Source organism: Sceloporus undulatus, chromosome 1 (assembly GCF_019175285.1).
Source record: "Sceloporus undulatus isolate JIND9_A2432 ecotype Alabama chromosome 1, SceUnd_v1.1, whole genome shotgun sequence".
NCBI lineage: Eukaryota > Metazoa > Chordata > Lepidosauria > Squamata > Phrynosomatidae > Sceloporus > Sceloporus undulatus.
In genome coordinates this window covers 234,439,732-234,459,657 of record NC_056522.1, presented here as the reverse complement: position 1 = coordinate 234,459,657, position 19,926 = coordinate 234,439,732, and the positions used below count along the sequence as shown (strand labels likewise).

The window sequence follows — 19,926 nt, the reverse complement described above, 5'->3', positions numbered from 1 at the left end:
TAGATAGAGGTATCCATATATCTTCATAATTTTCCTCGTATTTAACAGTGTCTTTTAACCGTATGGTGATCATGTCCATCTCTACCACATCCAGTGCTTTTATCAACCATTCCTCTACATCTATTTCTCCCTGGTTTTTCCAATTTCTTGCTATTACTATTCTTGCAGTTGTGATTAAATAGAGTACAGGTTTCAAATATTTTCTAACCTCAGTATCGGTGACAATGTTTAACAAATACGTTTCTGGAAGTAATTTCACATTTACCTTATACATACTTTTAATACAATTATGTACTGCTCTCCAAAATTTTTGTATAACCGGGCATGCCCACCACATATGATAAAAAGTTCCCCGTTGCTTTCCACACCTCCAACAGTCTGTCTCTCTGGTTTTATACATTTTGGCAATTCTGACCGGGGGGAGGTACCATCTGTGTAACATCTTTATGTAGTTCTCTCGAATATCAACGCAGACCGTGAATTCTAAATCTTTGCCCCATGCTCTTTCCCATTCTTCTAAGCTAATGTTTCTACCAATATTTTTTGCCCATTCCACCATACTGGGTTTGATAGTTTCCTCTTCAACCTCTATTTTTAAACAAACTTTGTATAACTTAGATATCATCCCGTTACTATCTTTGCCTTCATTCATTATTATCTTGTCCAATTCTGTTTTTTCCATTGTTATTCCATACTGTTTCATATCATCTTTAAATCTCCCTAGAAGCTGTCTATATGTAAACCAGCCCAAATCTATTCCCTCCTGTATCAATTGTTCCCTGCTTTTCATTTGTATCTTTCCATTCACATTTGGAATGCCTTTTCTGATCTCCTTTGGCTAAAGGTAGGAACCTCAATGTTCTACTGCTGTATGGCCCGGTATACATGGTGCTAAAATGCCGTGCTGGCAGTGTACTAGGGTTAAGGGACTGCTTGGCAACCACACGGTCCCTAACCCTAGTACCGCGTGGTGCCGTACCAATGGCAGCACACCATGTGTACGGGAGCCACCATTGTTACGTGACAGACTCACAGCGTCTGCATATCGCGCCACACTTGTGACGCTTTTTGCGGGGTCTTTTTCCTCTGCAGGGAAGCCGCTTGGTTTGGTGGTTGTGGCTTCCCTGTGGGGGGGGAGGCGCCGGCAGGTCTCCCTTTTTGGGAGGTCTGTACCGTGCCTATGGCCCGTTACAGACCGCTGAGAAGCGGCAGTCTGCCGCCGCCACCAGTTGCAGCGTCCAGGAACCGCAGCAGCCAAACGGCACGGTTCCTGGACGCTGCAGAGAAGGAGCGCGAAAATCACGCAACTTCCTGGGCCCTGGAAGAGACGGCGCTAGTCCGGGGCACGACGTGCGGATGCAGAGCGTCTGCTACGTCAAGATGGTGGCGACCATGTGGAACGGCCACCGCCATTTGTTACGGACCCAGTCCATGGTAGGGTTAGGGGCGTCTGGAAGAGACACCCCTTTCTAACCCTAGCACGGACTGAGTCCATCCTAGGGTGCCCGTCTGTAACGGGCCTATGTCTCCCAAGCCTGGCACTTCTACTGGGGCAAGGCTGCGCTGCTGAGCTCCAGGCTCCACTGGAGGAGATCCCACAGAGCTAGGGTCTGGCTGAGCCAAATCCACTGGGGCTGGGAGAGCAGACCTGGGACCTGGCAGGGCAGAACTGGGGCCTGGCACAGCCTCAGGTTCCTCCTGCACCTGAGGAGTCGAGTCCTCCTCCTCATCCTCCTCGTGGCTGGCCATGACAGTGATTGTATTAGGACAACTTCCCTACGTTATAGGGAAGTTGTCTGGGAGCATAGCAGGGAGAAGGCAAGGTGTGCTGACTTACTGCTTTGGTGCAATGGTACCTCCTTTGTTTCTTAGTTCAAGAGGAAATGCAGAGGGCCTGGGGTGAGCAATCGCTACTCCCACTTAGCTTTGATTGTGACATTACACGTCTCACTTAGTCTTCCAAAAGTCATAGTGATCTCTTAGAAACATACTGGCTTCACACAGGAAAATATGGAGACTCCCAAATACAATGCAGGGTGTGCAGGGTGTACTAATAATACTAAGGATCGCCATTTCAGATTGAAGGTTGTGTGTAACCTGGCAGAGTGCCACAACCTTGACACAGACAGACTATGAGTCTGGGAGACAGAGTTTACAGCAGCCCTTGTAATACAGTAAATCTGTTAATATAGTAAAATTGAAGGTGAGAACAAGGCTGGTTTGGATTCCCAGGTAAATCTTTCCATGCCTTTCAGATTACATCAAACGTAAGTCTATTTAAAATGCCCCCTCTTCCTCCCACTCCTTGTCAACCACACAATTACATTCAGATGCCTAGGAATTTGTATTTGTACTTCATTCTTCCATGTCAGAACAAAGAATTTCAGACGCTTTCTCACATTTGGCAACTTTACAAGAGTTCTTGTAATTTTTTAATTTATTTTTTAGAAATTGTTTCATTATTATTAAGGAAAAAAGTGGGTTCCCGAAAAGCATCATTTTTTACATGTTACAGTTTTTCTTCTCATTTTGTTCCCTTTAATAGAAAGGAGGACCACTCAAATTCAGCTGCAGCCACCCAATAATAGATACCCTAAAGACTGGTGACTCATAGATGGCAAGGAAACCACAGGCCAACCTATAGTCAGAATTACTTACAGTTCTGACCTCGTTCTGTCCCTGATCTGATACAGTGACAGGCAGGTGTTCACATTCCTGTGCACCGCTGCATTGTGGAGCTACCATTGCCATTTGCCTCTTATCTGTAAGTGCCATCACATCCCCTGAGGAGGGCCCATTGCAACCCATAAGAGAAGAAATGGGATGCCTAGCTTCATCCACATAGCCAGGTGCCCCCTTTCACACATCACAAAGAACACAATGCCAGGTAAGACAGCTTTCACAGCAGGGTTTCCAGGAAACCCCAGCACAAGCAACTCATCTTTTAGACCAACACAATGGCCTTTTGAGCCAGAATCAGTCAGGAATTGCTGGATTTACATCCAGACTGACCAGATTGGTCCCACCCAGGGCTATTGGCCTATGTTGCCCTTAAAGGATGGCTCAAGTTCAGGAAGAGCATGGATCAAAAGAGCCATGTGTTCAACTCCTTGATGAAATCATTTAGGGGTTCACAACTTGCCTTTTTCCACATCTAACTTTGCAGAAGTTAGACCTCACTGATCCATTTAATACTGGTTTGAATTACCCTATGTTTGCAGAGATGATATAAATTGCACAAGAGACACCTATCAGCAGATTGTGGTTAACTCCAAAATGTAGTGACATAAAAACAGCATGTGAAAGAGGGGAGTAAAGTATTTCTAAGCAAATTTCCACAAATTTCCATGGCATGGCTCCCTGGATGACAATCATATCCATCCATCCATCCATCCATCCATCCATCTATCATTTGGTGGCAGAGAGAACAGAATGGAATGGCTGCAAAGGGAGGAGTGGATACATGGATATGGATAAAGTATAGAAGAAGTGATTTTATTGTCTGGATGAATTGGTTGATGCTAATAAGCTATTTTAAAATGAAAGGAAGACTGGAAGGACAGAACAGAGGGGTGTCTACATCAAAAAGTGACTCTGGACATTATTGGACAGGAAAAATTGGAAGGTTATCCCAGTAAATGCAGAGTCAATCATGGGGTTTCACGTTCCTTCACATGAGATCATCACACGAACATAGAATGCAATCCAGAGTCAATCATGTTCTTTCACATGAGGTTATCATACCACATCGAAAGGAATCGAGGGTGAATCTGAATGCAATCATGGCTAATCCCAGAGATGGGTAAATTTGCTGATTCACCGAAGTTTAAAAGCATGTTGCAATTCAAATTTATAGTCAATTCTGATTGGGCATGGTGTGGAATCTTTTTGTGAATCGCCCCTGGATTCCCTTCGATTCCCATGTTCCTCCTCTGCCTCCTTCTCCTCCACTTCCTATTCCTGTGGCTGAGTGTGACAGTGTGACTGTTGTGATTTTTTTTGTGTGTGTGTGTGGGGAGGTCCTCTGAGGAGACTGAGCCATGCGGGGAAGGCACAGAGGGAGAGCAGTGAACACATTGCCTTCGAGGTTGGTATGCTGTGTGGGCAGGGAGACGTGAGGCTGAGGGAGATGGGGAAGGATAGTGAGAAGGAGGAGGAGGAGGTGGCAGGAGCAGCAGCCATGAGGCAGTTGGGTGGTTTACTTTTTTACGTGACTGTTTTTGTGGTGAAGAGGCCTCCGAGAGGGTGCAGATGATCAGGAGCGTCCTCCCCCATGAACCGGAAAGAGCCTCCCGGCCACCGATAAAACAGTCGCCTCCTCCAGTCCCACAGCCTCACCAGCTCTTTCAAACGAGCGGACACAGCGAGCAAGGAATCCATGGCAGGGCCAACCCTCCTCCCAGACGCATCCAATGCCTCTCAGGCCACCTATGCCACCAAGGGAGACGCAGCAACAGAGCAGCCCGCAGGAGGCCTGCACCAAGTGCTGCTGGTCCTCCAGCGTAGCCTCGGCTGAGGTGTTGCCCCTGGAGGGAGGAGGAGGAGGAAGAGGAGGAGGCAACCAGAGGGATGAAAGGCACTCTGGCCAGGCTCCCCGCTGCCATGGTCATGGGGTTTATATAGCTGGAATTAGACAGGTTTAACCATCACACAAAACCTAAAGGCTCAAATAAATGACTCCTAAATAGGTCAGTGAGTACTAGGCATTCTCAGCAGAAGTGAAATGCTTTTTGGGTTAAGGCATAATAATAGAAACAGATGGGATTTGCAATAGTGTCTTAGTCCTTGACCAGAAACAGCAGATCTAAGAATATACTTGAGACTGAGTATTGTAGTGTTAGCAGGTGATATTTTCCCCATTATTGCATTGTATCATCAAATTATGGAAGGGGATTATTATTTATTTAATATTATTTAAGAGTATGAAGACACTATGAAGTCATTAAAATCAGTACTCAATCATGTAGTTTTTTTCTATGCTTCTCTTCACATCTCTACACATAGTTATTTTGCAGTATGACTGAACTGTTTACTACTGAATTTGAACAAGGATATTGGAATTTGACAGTGAGAGGAGAAAGAGTGAATTTGGACAGAATGTGTTTTCCATTCCTGGTGATTAGCCATATATGAGCCAATGTACAGACCACAGAAATAAGCACTCCTGAGACTTGATCTGACTTAATCTGAAGAATGAGGTCATTCTAACTTTGTTCCCTTCCCTAATGAATTAGAACTTTAGGTCTTTTCCTGATACATGATGTCTATATGGAATGAATGTTTCATAGCCAGTACTTGAAAATTAAATGACATTTTGATGACCTTTGTCATGTCATCACATGCTGTAACATAAGAACACAGTAACTTATCAATAGCTACAGTGTGACAAATTTTATATCTAAAATCAAAATTGCTTATATGATTGGTGAGTTGTGTTTGAAAAAATCAATAAATTGAGCACCAATAAACTGAATCCTCTGTTTTAACTTTTTGCCACCTATCTTATTATACAGCTGAGAATGAGAAGTTGTTTACATTCAGAAAAGGCTGATAAACATCTGTACTAAAAAACAAATCCTGAAAAGAATATCTTGCATTGAGAATGAAACACATATTTCTTTCAATAGCCAAGGTTTATAGAGCAACATCACAACAGCTGCAAAGGCACACATCTAACAGCTTTTCTATATGCCCTGATTTCAACAATTTGCTCAATTACTACTTTTTGTATTCACGGACAGCTTATTTTAATGCAAATCTATATCCTGTTATGCATAAAGAGTATTTTTAATTGTGCTGAAACAACTTCAAATTTAATTAAAGTTTGCCATTCAGAGTATAAAATAGATTAAAGAGAATGCTGACACAAGAAAAATAAATATTCAGCTATTTAATTTAACTCTGAATTTATTTTTAATCCAAACACAAAAATAACTATGGCTTTAATTACAATTTTATGGCAAATGTCATATGAAACGTGTGTTTTCATTTTCTCTTCAGTTCATTCAAACTACATTAACTTTTCCTTGCAATAGTTTTCATGCAAAAACTCTTTCCACTGTTTAACACTGTTTATTTTACACAAAGGCAAAGCAAACTATATTAAACAGTGGAGAAAGGTTTTTGCATGATCCTGTTATGCATCAGTCCCATTGTGCATCATGACAATCAGGCTGAAGTTTTCATACTCTTACCTGAAACTAAGCCCCATTGAATAAATGGGACTAAATTAGTAGACATGTAAAGATCTGTACAGCAATTTCCCCATTTCTAAACTGAGAGTAGAAGAAGTAAGGGAGGAGCACAATTTTCTAACAGTTCACCTTCAGTAAAAATACTTAAGGCCCCAAAATATTGCATTTACCCACTGACAGGGGTCACAAAGTTCAAGTTCATATTTATTGCAGTCACAGACCAGCACAGGTAAAAGGGGGATACAGAATAAAAGAAGATAATGGTAAAAACAAGGTTTAAAAAAGGTAAAAACAAAGGCTAAAACATTATTTAAAATAGCCCTTTAAAATCCAGTGTGGCAGGGCAAGATTAATACTAGCCTACCGTAGGGTTGCCATAATTTTCCACTATTACCAGGGACAAAATGTGGAACAAATTCGAGACCAAACTGTAGGACAACTGCAGGACAAAACTCAGCCCAAAATGTAGGACATTTAAGAAAAAGGGAGGACCTTAATGTCCTCCATTTTGGGCTGAGTTTTGTCCTGCAGTTCTCCTACAGTTTGGTTGCCTGATGGATTTTAACTGCAGCTGCACAGAATCTGACAACTTTATTTATTTTATTATTTTATTTTTACCCCACCCTTCTCCCAAGTTTGGACCCAAGGCAGCTCAATAAAACAACAATTAAAAAACAATTAAATACTCCAATTTAAACATTAAAAAGTTTTAAATATTACAACATACAAAATTTAAAACATGCAAGGTTAAAAATAATCTAAACCAACCCCCCCCCCCCCCCCCAAAACCAGCCCTGCATGATTTTAAAAAGCTTGCTTGAATAAAACAGTCTTTGCTTGCTGGATAAAGACCAGCAGGGAGGGAGCCAGCCTAGCCTCACATGGAAAGGAGGCCAGCAGGGTGGGAGCAGCCACTGAGAAGGTTCTCTCTTGTATCCTCACCAAACGAGCCTGAGATGGTGGTGAGACTTCTCCTGAGGATCTTAGGGCTCTAGGTGGTTCGTATGGGAAGATACAGTCTCTCAAACAGTCTAGACCTAAGCCATGTATGGCTGTATAGATCATGACCAGCATTTTGAATTTTGTTCAGAAATTAACTGGTAGCCAGTGAAGCTGTTTCAATACATGAGTTATATGCTCCCTATGATTGGCTCTAGTCAGCATTCTAGCTGCAGCATTTTGGACCTGCTGAAGTTTCCAAACAGTTTCCAAAGGCAGCCCCAGATACTCCAAACAAGATGTAACCAAACCATATGTTTCTATAGCCAGATCTGATGTTTCAAGGAATGGGTGCAGCTGGTGCACTAGCTTTAATTGTGCAAATGCACTCCTTGCCACTGTTGAAACCTGGACATCCAGGCTCAGAGTTGAGTCCAAGTGCACACCCAAGCTGCAAGCCTGAGATTTCAAGGGAAGTGTAACCCCATCCAGCTCAGGCACAGCCGTAATTCCCTGATCTGCCTTATGACTGACCAGAAACCCCTCTGTTTTGTCTGGATTAAGCTTCAATTTGTTTTCCCTCATCTAGTCCATTATTGACAGCAGACACTGGAGTCAGATGGAAAGGAGAAATAGAGTTGAGTGTCATCCACAACGTACCCCAAAACTCCAGATTACTTCTCCCAGCTGTTTCGTGTAGATGTTAAATAAAATGGGGGACAAAACAGAACCCCGTGGGACTTCACAGGCCAGCAGCCAAGGAGTTGAACAGGAGTCACCCAACAGCACGTTCTGGGCCTGCCCCTCCAAGAAAGACTGGAACCACTTCATAGCAGTACCCTCAAGTCCCATCCCAAAAAGGCAGCTCAGAAGGATACCATGGTCGATAGTATCAAAAGCCACTGAGAGATCTAGTAAGACTAAAAGGGACACACTCCCCCTGTCCAGTTCCCTGTGCAAGTCATCCACCAAGGTGAACAAAGCTATCTCTGTGCCATAGCCAGGCCTGAAGCCAGATTGAAATGGATCTAGATTGAAATTGATCTAGATTATATAATATTATATCTGTATCAGTGTCCGAAAGCAGTAAAGAAGTGTAAAATTGACTGGTGTGTCCTTGATGTTTATACAACAGAGGTGAGCAAAGACTGAGATGGATGTCCCTGTAGTATGAGCTCTGTTGTTTCTATTTGGCCAGAGGGGATCTTTTTATACAGTCTGCCCTTGCATTACATGGGGGCTTTGTTCTGGACACACACACACCCCGCATAAGTCAAAAAGCTTGCATGCTTGAGCCCCATTAGATATAATGGGGCTCATGCACACTGCGTGGCCATGCATACATGCAGAGGGTGTATGCACCATTCTCCCAATCCCCTGGCAGATTCCGCATAAGCTGGAAGCCGCCTATAATGAGCCCGCATATGGCACGGGCTCACTGTATTGGCGTTCAAGAACAGCTGAAGGAAGGGCATGGCATCATGTCAAAGTAAAGGTTCTCTGGTGTTTAGTTACTTTGAGTTTTGCTAAATATACCATAGCTGATGCCAAATATCTCTTGGAGTCATTAACAATAAAAGTTGGGGTGATAGCTAGGTCGCCATACTGCTCTTCCTGCTCCCTCTGTTCAGGTAAGGAAGATGGAAGTACCAGTGTCATGTAGTTAGCAAAATAAGGATCAGATTCAAGCAAACATCCCAGGCCTTTGGTGGAGGAAGCATCCTTTGATTTATCCAGTAAGATAGGAGATGAAATAAGTAGTGGTGAGGGTTGTCTTTTCTGTAGACAGGGCTTACATAGGGTTTGGGGTCCCTGGACTTTGAGTGTAGATGAAGATGCATCATCATTATCAGACATTTTGATAGGGCTATTTGCTGCTCGAGATTTATAGGTACTATAGAATAACAGTATATTTTCCTTTGCAAAAGAAAACAGCAAGAGTGTTGGTTATTTTAATCAGGTATGAGGTGGAAGGGCCACATTCCTTCCTAGTTCAGCAGCCCTGTTCATAACTCATCCTCAATTATTTATTTATTTATTTATTTTTATGTAGAAAACCATGATTGTGGATCTTTGGCATAAATCATAGATTCACACACAGTTACACTACTGCAAAAGCAGTACACTGCTGTAAAAGCACCCACAGACTTACACTATTCTAAAATAAATTACTCTAAAGGCAATGATGAATCATGATCATTAGTGAGAATTATTCATATCTGTATATACTTGACTATATAAGCCAAATTCATGTACAAGTCGAGGGCAGGTTTTGGGGCCAAAGTTATGAACTTTGATATCACCTATGGATAAGTCGAGGGTAAAACTTAGGGACATGTAACAAAGGATCTAAAAAATGAAGCAAAGGTAAATAATGCCAAAAAACTTACAAAATTCCAGCAGGGATAACTGTTTTTGCTCATACTAAAGGGTGGATGGATGAGAGAGCAGAGTGGGGTTGGTGGTTCCAGGACAGATTACGCTCAAGCCTTTCACCAGAGGACGGTTCCTTTTTTTATGAGTTAAAGTGCAGTATTTACATTGACCCATGGATAATTCGACTCGGGTTATTTGGGCCAATTTTTGACTAAAATTTCTAGACCTACAGTATACATGAGGATATACAGTATATGTCATCAGTTCAGTTCTGGTCAATTCAAACTCATCCAAATCAAATGAAACTAAAATTAATCCAAAAAGTAAAAGGAACCAAGACTTGTATCCCATACCAGTACCACATAATGTCAGCAATATCAAATTAAGGAATATATATATATCTTAAAACTCTAAACAATATGTATTCTTTTCCCACTGCTATCTTACCTGTTTGATGTCATATGCAAGGAGAACATACTTTAAATCTGGAGATACTGAATATCTTGAGGCTTTAAAAGTTACCTATAAAAGAGCACAGTATTGGACATTTTGTTAGATGAAATGTACTTTGCCGTAGACATTTTGAAAGCATGAATTTTTATATAACAGCAAGGAATCGATGGCGTTGAAGGGTAAAACCAATCAAAATCTAAAATTTTGGAGAAGTGTATCAACCAAATGTGTGTGTGTGTGTGTGCATAAATAATTGTGTGAAAGCAAATCTTTGAGCACCCTCTGAAAGGAGCTGTTTGGATACCAGTTTGTATTTTCAGATTTGATTTCAGTGTCATAATCATTATGGTTAGGCACTACAGTACATTAAAAGGTACACGTTATTTAAGCATTTTGGAGTTTACCTTTGGCCTAAACAAATTATTTCACAGAAGAAGTAAACATGATCTCTGAAAAAAAATATAGATACAGAATACAGCAGTGCTTGGTTTCTATACTAATTCCTTCCAGAACCAAACATTTCAAAGATCACCTTTTTTCTTTTTTCCCCCTGAAGATATAAGATCTTCACACATGTGGCAAATATAATGGAGAAGAAAGAAGCATTATCAGCCTAATAATACTTTATGTCTAGATAAGAATACATGACATCCAATTGAATTCAAGGCTATAATTTAATCAAGAGGTAATGGTGGTGTCAGAAAGAATTTAATGGATCTGATTTGGAGGAAGGATCAACATGTACTTGAAGCAACAGAATCACTGAAGGGAATTATTTTATGTATATCTGAAGACACTTCCTATATAGATAGGAAAGGGGTCAACAATGAGCCATTTCAAAAATACAGGGAAGCCAGAAAGAGTATTTCTCTATACCCCAAATGCTAGCATTATAACTCAAAAGGAGCATATAAGGAGAACTATTCAAAAGAGATTACATTCAGATATTCACTGATGTGCCTCTTTTCTTCATAGAAATAAAAAATTATGAAAACACAATAAGATCTTTTAAAGAAGCCCTATTTGCACTGGAAGTGGAGCAGAAGTTGGGCTGATAATCTTAACCTTTAGCTCATTAGCTATACCACAGGCAAACCTAGAGAGCTGCATGGCTGCACTATCAGCTGGATGGACTTTCCAGTCAATCAATGATACTGCCTAGAAAGACTGAGAAGGAGTAGAAGAAGAACATGAATGATTCCCTCATCTCCAGCTGTCAAGCTCAAATGCAGGTCCCCCACATTGCCCTGGAGTTAGGTCACTTTGTAATGGATGTGGTTTGTTTCCTCACTGGTTCAGTAACAAATTGGATTCAGCTACTCCTCCACTTCCCTCCTCTCCCCCCAGATATACTGTACTCCTTCTTTTACCAAAAAATTATTTAACATATCCCATCTACTTTAGGTCGACCTGAACATAAGTTGTTGTTTTTTAAAGTATATTTCATGCCACACTTTCCTTTTCTAAAAAAAGTATCCCTTTGACTATAGCACATGTCCTTCCCTCCTGCATTGATTTATATTTAAAAATAGTAGGCCTCCTGTCAGAAGAAGGGTAGGATATGAATAGCATAGAATAGAACAGAACAGACCATGATGCTATTTCCCTTTCCCTCAATAGGTGCTGTTTATTGGGGGGGAAAACCACTGAAGGCAAATGGCAACCAAAGGCACATATGAAGGGAAAATGTTTATTTCCACCTCTTAGTATACCTCTCACAGCTGCTTTTTCTCAGAAAATGAAATGGCCTCTATTAACAGCAGGCTTTTTAAAATAGTTTAACATAATATATATTATATAATGTTTTAAAATAATGTATAAGATGGCCTTTGTGTAACTTTTGAACATTAACTTCCAAACATAATTTTGAGGCCAACCTTCTTTCTCTCTCTCTTTATCTATACCATATACAGTATACTCATCTATAAGTCTAAAAAATTATGTCCAAAAATTGACTCAAAATCCCATGTGTACTTATTTACAAGTCAATATAGTAATGTGATAGCAGCTCTTTCAGATTTCCCCACGCGGTTGGGAGAGAGTTTCTTTTTCTCTTGAGCCAAGCAGAAGGAGTCCTGAGTGACTGACTGCTGTTAAACAAACAGCAGAGTCCCTCTCCCACCTGCACTATCTGTGAAGTCAAGGGTGAAACCAAAGTTGAAACGCTGAAGCAAAAAGCCTCAATAGAGTCCCTCTTGCTGTGTGCATGCATACACACACTGAAGGAGCCTCCAAGTTTTACCCTCAACCTATCCACAGGTCATAGCAAAATCCAAAATTTTGGCCCCAAAACCTGTCCTTGACTTATACATGAGGTTGACTTATAGTCAAATATATATGGTATATATAGATATAGAAGAATGTACAGTGGACTCTTCCTATCAATGAACTGGCAAGCTGCAGATTTGACTGCCCAAGGATTGCCATGCCTCATATTATTCACATCTGAGTGCCCATCGCTGGCATTGAATAATATAAGGAGTGACTATCTGTATCTTTTGCCTCCTAAACTGAACCCCAGCAGATGGGAAAGGTCTACTGTACACACAAATATGCAGTTTGAACCAGCCATTGTATTCTGATACAGCTTTTGACATCTCAGCATAGAACACTTAAAATAGTTGTATCACTAACATGTAATTTCCTTACTACAAAATAATAATAATTTGCAAATGGTGAATCACAATTACACCAATAAAAGCATTAAACAAACAAACAATCCAAAAATATAACCTAAATATAACGGAAATTTTAACAACTATAACATGGTTTCTTGTCAACCATATTACACCCTGACTAATGAGCTAATTGGTTCTAAAGAGAGACACTGGATGACAATAAAGTACTTATAAATTAGTGATGTATTTAGGTTCCCCTTTTGAGAAAACCTCCCACAAGCAAACTGTCAAGACTCACAATTCAAAACAAAACAAAATCTCATAATCATTCCCTGATAATAATTCCCTAAATTAGGCATGGGAATCATGCAGTGCAGCAGATGTTGCTGGAGTACAACTCTCTCTAGTTTCCAAACATTATAACCAATGGTGATAATAAATAAATAAATAAATAAATAATGATTTATTAATAGTTTGCCTAATCACAAGGAATCCGGGCAGGTTACAGCAGTAAAAATATATTAAAAATGCAATAAAATTCAAAATTAATCTCTTCCCCACCCCACCCCCATCCAAGTTCTAAAACAACAATGTTAAATAATCACAATATCAAATATTAAAATACAATTAGCAAAATATTGGGGAAGATTATGTGGACAGAAAGAAACATAAATACCAATCAAGTTCACATCCGTATCATATTCCTGTTCGGGGAGGGGAAGCTAGGTTGGGAAGGCCTGCCGAAAGAAATCTGTCTTAAGAGCCTTCTTAAAGGCTGTAAGAGTGGAAATGTGGTGGATCTCCTCTGGCAGGTCATTTCATAACTTCGGAGCAGCAGTGGAAAAGGCGCTCTGGGTAACTGAACTTAGTCTGGATCTTTTTGGCTGAAGTAAATTCTTCCCAGAGGACTTTAAAGTGTGGGACAGACAGTACGGAAGACGGTGTTTCCTCAAGTATTCTGGGCATAAGCCATGTAGGGCTTTAAAGGTAATCACCAACACCTTGTACCTTACCCAGAAACTAATTGGCAGCCAGTGGAGGGACTTCAGAACCAGTATGAAGTGATCATTTTGAGAAGTACCCATGATCAATCTGGCTGCCATATTTTGTACCAGTTGGAGTTTCTGAACTTGGCACGAGGGTAGCCCCATGTAGATCACATTACAGAAGTCCAACCGAGAGGTTACCAGTGCATGTTCTACTGTTTCAAGGTCTCTCGGTTCCAGGAAGGGGTGCAGCTGGCATGTCAGACGAAGCTGATAACAGGTGCTCCTCGCTGTCCCATCCACCTGGGCTGAAGCAACAAGTCAAGATGCACCCCCAAGCTGAGGATAGAGTCCTTCAGGGGAAGGACTGTTTAAAATCATAGTCCAACAACATCTTACTTCAGTCTACAAATTCCTTTAGTAATTAGTCTAGTTTCTTATTTTATGCTACCTTTCTCTATTCAGAAGTAAACCCAATTGAGTATTTTGATTGGGATTAAGCATAACCATTAGTGAAGAATGGTGAGAATTGCAGTCTAAACACATTGGGAGGGATGCCTGAATTTCACTTCTGGTGTACATGACTGTACTCATACTTTAATGGTTCACAGTGGTTGTTCTCTTTTTTCCTTTAAGAACTAAAGGTATCAATGAGAACAGGAGATGTTGAAGGAATTCCTTGCAGGTATTCTGTTTTCTAGGGCAAAATCTTCTGTATTAGCAGCCAGAAGATGCCTAACTGTGAGTCCAGTGAGTTCTTACTCTCTGGCCAACACCCTTATGATGGAGTGTTGCCTGGAACGAGCTACACTGGAGAGTTGGTGCATTGCTTAGGCCTGCTGCTGGTGGTAAGCAGAATTTTAGAATGCATACTTTTGCAGTAGGAAGTATGTTTATGCATTGTAGTTGTCAGTCCTTAGTACCACTGTTAAATCTTTGCATTTATTTCTTAGACATTTTGATTAGTTTGCTCTTTGTATAGCTATTTGAACTGTTACCTATTATAACTATGAAGAAACAATCTTGAAATGGTGTACATTATGTAAACATTTCCAATATTTTTGTGATCATGGCTTACTGTGGAAAGGGAATGTTCTTGCCCAACCACTGCAGGAACACAGAGACCAGATGCCACGATCCCAAGGCGGCCACTGCTGCAGCCCCAAACAGGCTGAAGCAAGGAGCAGATAAAATCTGTTCCTTTTATGGCCAGGTTTCGGCTGCCTTAGGCAGTCTCAGCATGGCTTCTTCAGGAAGGAGTGTGTTGGGGAAGCGTGTTGTCTAAGTACATGCCCCCAAACTGCATGGAAGTCACATTTTGTTGGCTGTCTGTTTCAGGCCAGATTCTGCATTCATGGATTTAACACCTATGGCTTGAATTAAAAACAAAATAAACAAACAAACAAAACCAAAAAGCAAACCTTGATTTTACCATTTTATATAAGGTACACAATACCCCACCATTGTATATAATAGGACTTGAGCATCCACATGTTTTGGTATTCATGGCAGGTCCTGGAACCAAACCTCAGTGGATACCAAGGGCCCACTGTACAAATAAACTAATGATTATGCATATGAATTTAAACATATCCATGCAACTGTTGTGAAAGGTCTTATATAAGCAGTTGGTACTATGTCTATCAGCTTTAACGGACATCACAAAATGCATGACTGGGATCACTGATGAAAACTGGATAAGGGTGAACAAACAAGATTGAACCAATGTAACAGAGCTAAAGATGGTAATGGACTTGGTAAAATAGCTGGCAATTACCTCCACTGCATACTGAAAGAAAAAGATCCAGTCAAAGCCATTCTACATTAAATTATTTCAGAGATGTTGGATGCCTTTGAAGACAGCCTAGAGAACTTCAGCAAGTGCATAATATTGTTTTATAAACAGATTAGTATGAGTTGCCATTCTCACACTGCTACTACTTTCAAACATCCATATTTTTTCTTAATTTATTCTGTACCTTCAGCACTGTCCAGTGTTTCCAGTGTGGCTGTAGCTTGCCTGAGATTTGACATATAAAGCTTACACCTGATGCCTGGTATCCTGGGAAATGTCTCCTAAGTGCCTTCCAACACCCTCATATTTAAGATCTACCAGTTCAAAGGTGGGAATCATATAGCCTTCCAGAAGCTGTTTGACAACAACTCCCACATTCCTCATCATTGTCTATGCTGGGAGTTGTAGTCCAAATATACTCAGAGGGCTGCATGATTCCTTCCCATACCATATTCAAATGGCAATGAATAATGTACTGAATTTATCCAGCAATGAGTAATGTACTGAATTGAACTTACTTCCAGATATAGGATATAGAATATAGGCCATACAAGTCCCACCCCTGCACTAATTAATCTCTGCCAAATACACAGTTCAATCCTAGACAGGTCTACTGATACGTGAGTTATTTCTATAAGTTGCTACTTGGCTGCACATTTCTAATGCACTTGGGGGATTACACTAACAATCAATTTTACCAACAAAAGAGTATCATAGAAAAAATATTAAACAGTGTTGTGCTTCCTCTCACCTGTTGAAGCTGAGAAGTGAGTGGAAAAGGTGGGTTATCACGAAAAATGCATCCTATCTGAAACAGCATTTACTGCTTTTTGCAGTGAAATTACACAAGCTATGAATAAAACATCTCTACGTCAAATCTCACTCATAAATACTCTGAGCCCCCTAATTGTCATCTGATGCAGACATGAAACAGACCTGTCTCTGAATACATATACATATGATTGTACTGTTAGTGAAGTGACTGTCCTATCATCATCATCACCATCATCACCATCATCATCTATTATTATTATTATTATTATTGCCATCCTGCCCTTTTCCTAAGTCGAGACTTAAAGCAGCTTGCAACAATAAAAAAAGACATTATTAAAAGACCACGTGACATAGATGTTAAAAGCAGATCAATTAAAAAAAATAAAACCAGATTTAAACATGTATCATTTAACCCACACAGACACACACACCAGCAATTATGTAAGACAGGTCTTATATAATAAAATGCCTGTCAGAACAGAAAAGTTTTTCCTTGTTTGAAAAAAGAAGGTAGGGAGGGTGCCAGTCTAAACTCTCTGGGAAAGGAGTTCCAGAGTTTGGGGGCAGCCACTGAGAAAGCCATCTCCTGTGTTCCCATCAGATGTAATAGTAAGGATAGTTCGACAGAAAGAAGGGCTTCCTGAGGGTCATAACCAGCACTTTGAATTATACCTGGATACTGATCAGCATCCAGTATAGCTGATATTACAAGGGGGTTGTGTGATCCCTGTTGCCATCCTCAGTAAGAAATCTGGCTGAAGGTCTTTAGACCAGCTGAAGTTTCTGAACACTTTTCAAGTGTAGTCCCATGTAGAGTGCATTAAAATAATCCAATTGGGATGTAACTAAGTCATGTGTCACTAGGGCCAGATCTGAGGTCCCAAGGAACAGATGGATATGGCACACAAGCTTTATTTGTGCAAATGCTCAGGGTCTGTACCTCCATCTTGCCAGGATTAAGTTTTAATTTGTTCAGCCTCATCCATCCCATTACTGATGACAGGGCAAAATTGCTTCCTCTGAGAGGAGAAATAGAGCTAGGTGTCATCTACATACTGATGGCACCAAACTCCACAACTCAAGGCAACCTATCCCAGCAGTTTCATGTATATGTTAAATAGCATGGGGAATAGAACTGAAGCCTGAAGGACCCCACAGGCCAACGACCAAAAGGTTGAACAAGACTCCCCCAGCACCACCTTCTGGGTTTGCCCCTCTAGCAAGTAGCAAAGCCACTGTGAAACTGTTCCTCCAAGTCTCATTCCAGCAAGCTGACTCAGAAGGATACCATAACTGATGGTATCTTAAGCTGTTGAGAGGTCCAAGCAGAACCAATAGGAACACACTCCCCACCATCTAGTTCCTGCTGTATGTCAACCCCCAAGGTGACCAAGGCCATCTCTTTCTCATAACCAGGCCTTCGAACAGACTGAAATGGATCGAGAAAATCTGTTTCATCCAGAAATAACTGGAGCTGAGAGGATGCCACATGCTCCAGGACCTTGCCTAAAAGGGAATGTTGGAGACTGATCAATAATTATCCAGAATGGTGGGGTCCAGAGATGGCTTTTTTAGTAATGGTTTTATAACAGCCTCCTTCAGGCAAGCGGGAACTCTACCTTGTTTCAGTGAACCCCTCTCCTGGCTTTTAATGAGCCAGGAAAGACAAGGATCTGGAACTCATGCGGTGGCTCTAATTCTTCCAAGAATTCAAGAATATTTTCCACAAATGAATTTTACATAAAAGCTTAAAGGTGCTGGTACAGGGTTGGTGTGTGTGCCTTGAAGTCATTTCTGATGTATGGTGACCGTAAAGCAAACCTATCATGGGGTTTTCTGGTGCTGACATGCTCAAAGTTTCCATGGCTGAGTAGGGAATTGAACCCTGGTGTGCAGAGTGCATAGTCTAATGTTCAAGCCAATATATCATGCTGAGACATACCTCAGTTTAAAAAGCATAGATCTATAGGTTTGGTCACCAAAAGGGAAATAACAAGATATGTGAAGGCTGGTGAAACAAAGAAAGAAAGAAAGAAAGAAAGAAAGAAAGAAAGAAAGAAAGAAAACAATTCCTGGATGTATTTTGAAAGAAGTCTCCAAGTGGTCTCTAGAAGGTACAAAATCACCAAGCATGTCTTATTATGTTTAAACCCCAAATATTTACGATTAAGGGCAGAGGTTCCTGAAGATACTAGAAACAAAGAATTCTGGGATTCATATGATTTCATGGATCACAATGAGAAAAGGCCTATTACAAGAATTTCTGGGTAAAGAGGTTCATTAACTACATTTAATGCACCTCTATATTTAATGCATATTTTCTAAGTGGACACCTCTTGAAAACAGATTCATTTATTTCCCTTTACAGTAATAAATTTAATAAGGGGGGAGCAAAATTACATAAATGAAGCCATGTGAGCAAATTTATACTTGGAATATTTTTGAAATAGAAAAGAGCCCTAAAAAAATTAAAGTTCTCAGCTCAGCTAAGCTTCAGTGAGGGATGAAGGTCTAATTCATTTTAGGCTCTTCCACAAATACCATATTAAATAGACTTCTGAATCATCTAATGGATTGGCAACAAATATATTAATCACAAAACAGCTTAAATATAAAAAACAAAACAACGACTTCCTCCACTTCTTGATCAATTTTATTAAATTATGCCTACTCATACAAATATACTTGGAGATCAAACAAAACCCATAGAAAGCATATATTAAATATTATTGCATCAGATACAATTTTCTCTACGAAGTACAACTTTCTTCACTGTTATGGAGCATGAGGCACAGAGGTATACCAAAATGTTAATAATATTCATTGCATTCTTTATATAGTTACTTATTCTGAAATGTAATGGGGGCTCATATGTATCAAGAGGTCTTTGCTTTCTTTTTTGTGCATTATTTCTGACTAATTTAAAAGATAAATAAGTGGCTACATAGCAGCAGGGTCCCTACAGTCCTATATGAGAGATGGGGAGCCTGTAGTCCTCCAGAATGCATTTTATTATATTTCCATCAATTCCAGCCTATATGGGCAACAATACGAGATACTTGGAGCTGTAAGCCAGAAATATCTGAAGGGCCACATTCACCCCTGATCCACAGACACACCTTTTATTTAGATAGGGGTTTACATATGTGCTAGGCTACACAGCATAGTAATGAGGGAAAACAGGGACATTTTTTGAGACAAAGGCAGGATTCTTGAAGTGTTAGCACTAAAGAAAGGCAAACTCAAAGGGGAGATATTGGGATATTTTTAGATAATAGAAATTACTTCTGACAGTAAAAACAGCATGTAAAGAAATTCTGATTCTTCCGTAACTAGATTTTTTTCTTGGGTTTTTTTTTAAATCCTAGGTTTTTCCCTAGTTTGGCATTTTGACATAAAGCTATTGTGGCATATTTCAAAGTGATAACTATCCAATACATTTCCTTAACATCTTAACAATAAAAGAGGAGAGTCGTTGATGTAATGAGCACTAGTGAATTTAGAAACCTATCATTTTTAAAATTTTATTTTTAAGTCAAAACAGCTAGTATTGGGCGTAACTGTGTAAAACAAGCAGTGAATTGAATTTCTTGCCTGTTCTGCAATAAATGCCTTTCATGACCTGCATTTTAATGCTCTACTTGACAATGATACATGGGGATGTGATGCTCCTTGGACAAGAAGCACTAGCCTCTTCTCTTGCTCAGGAATTCACTTGACAACCGTAACCACAAGTATTGCCAATACCATAGATTACATGGGTGGTAATCAAATAGAAGGCATTATTACAC

General features: G+C 40.3%; 1 protein-coding gene across 1 annotated transcript in view; it reads right to left on the bottom strand.

Moving 5' to 3' along the window:
- Positions 1-19,926, bottom strand: part of DPP10 (dipeptidyl peptidase like 10) — a 285,461-nt gene that overhangs the window by 183,690 nt on the left and 81,845 nt on the right. The window contains exon 4 of the mRNA XM_042458561.1: positions 9,957-10,031. Within this exon, the coding sequence (XP_042314495.1) occupies positions 9,957-10,031 (75 nt within the window). The remainder of the gene's footprint in view (positions 1-9,956; positions 10,032-19,926) is intronic.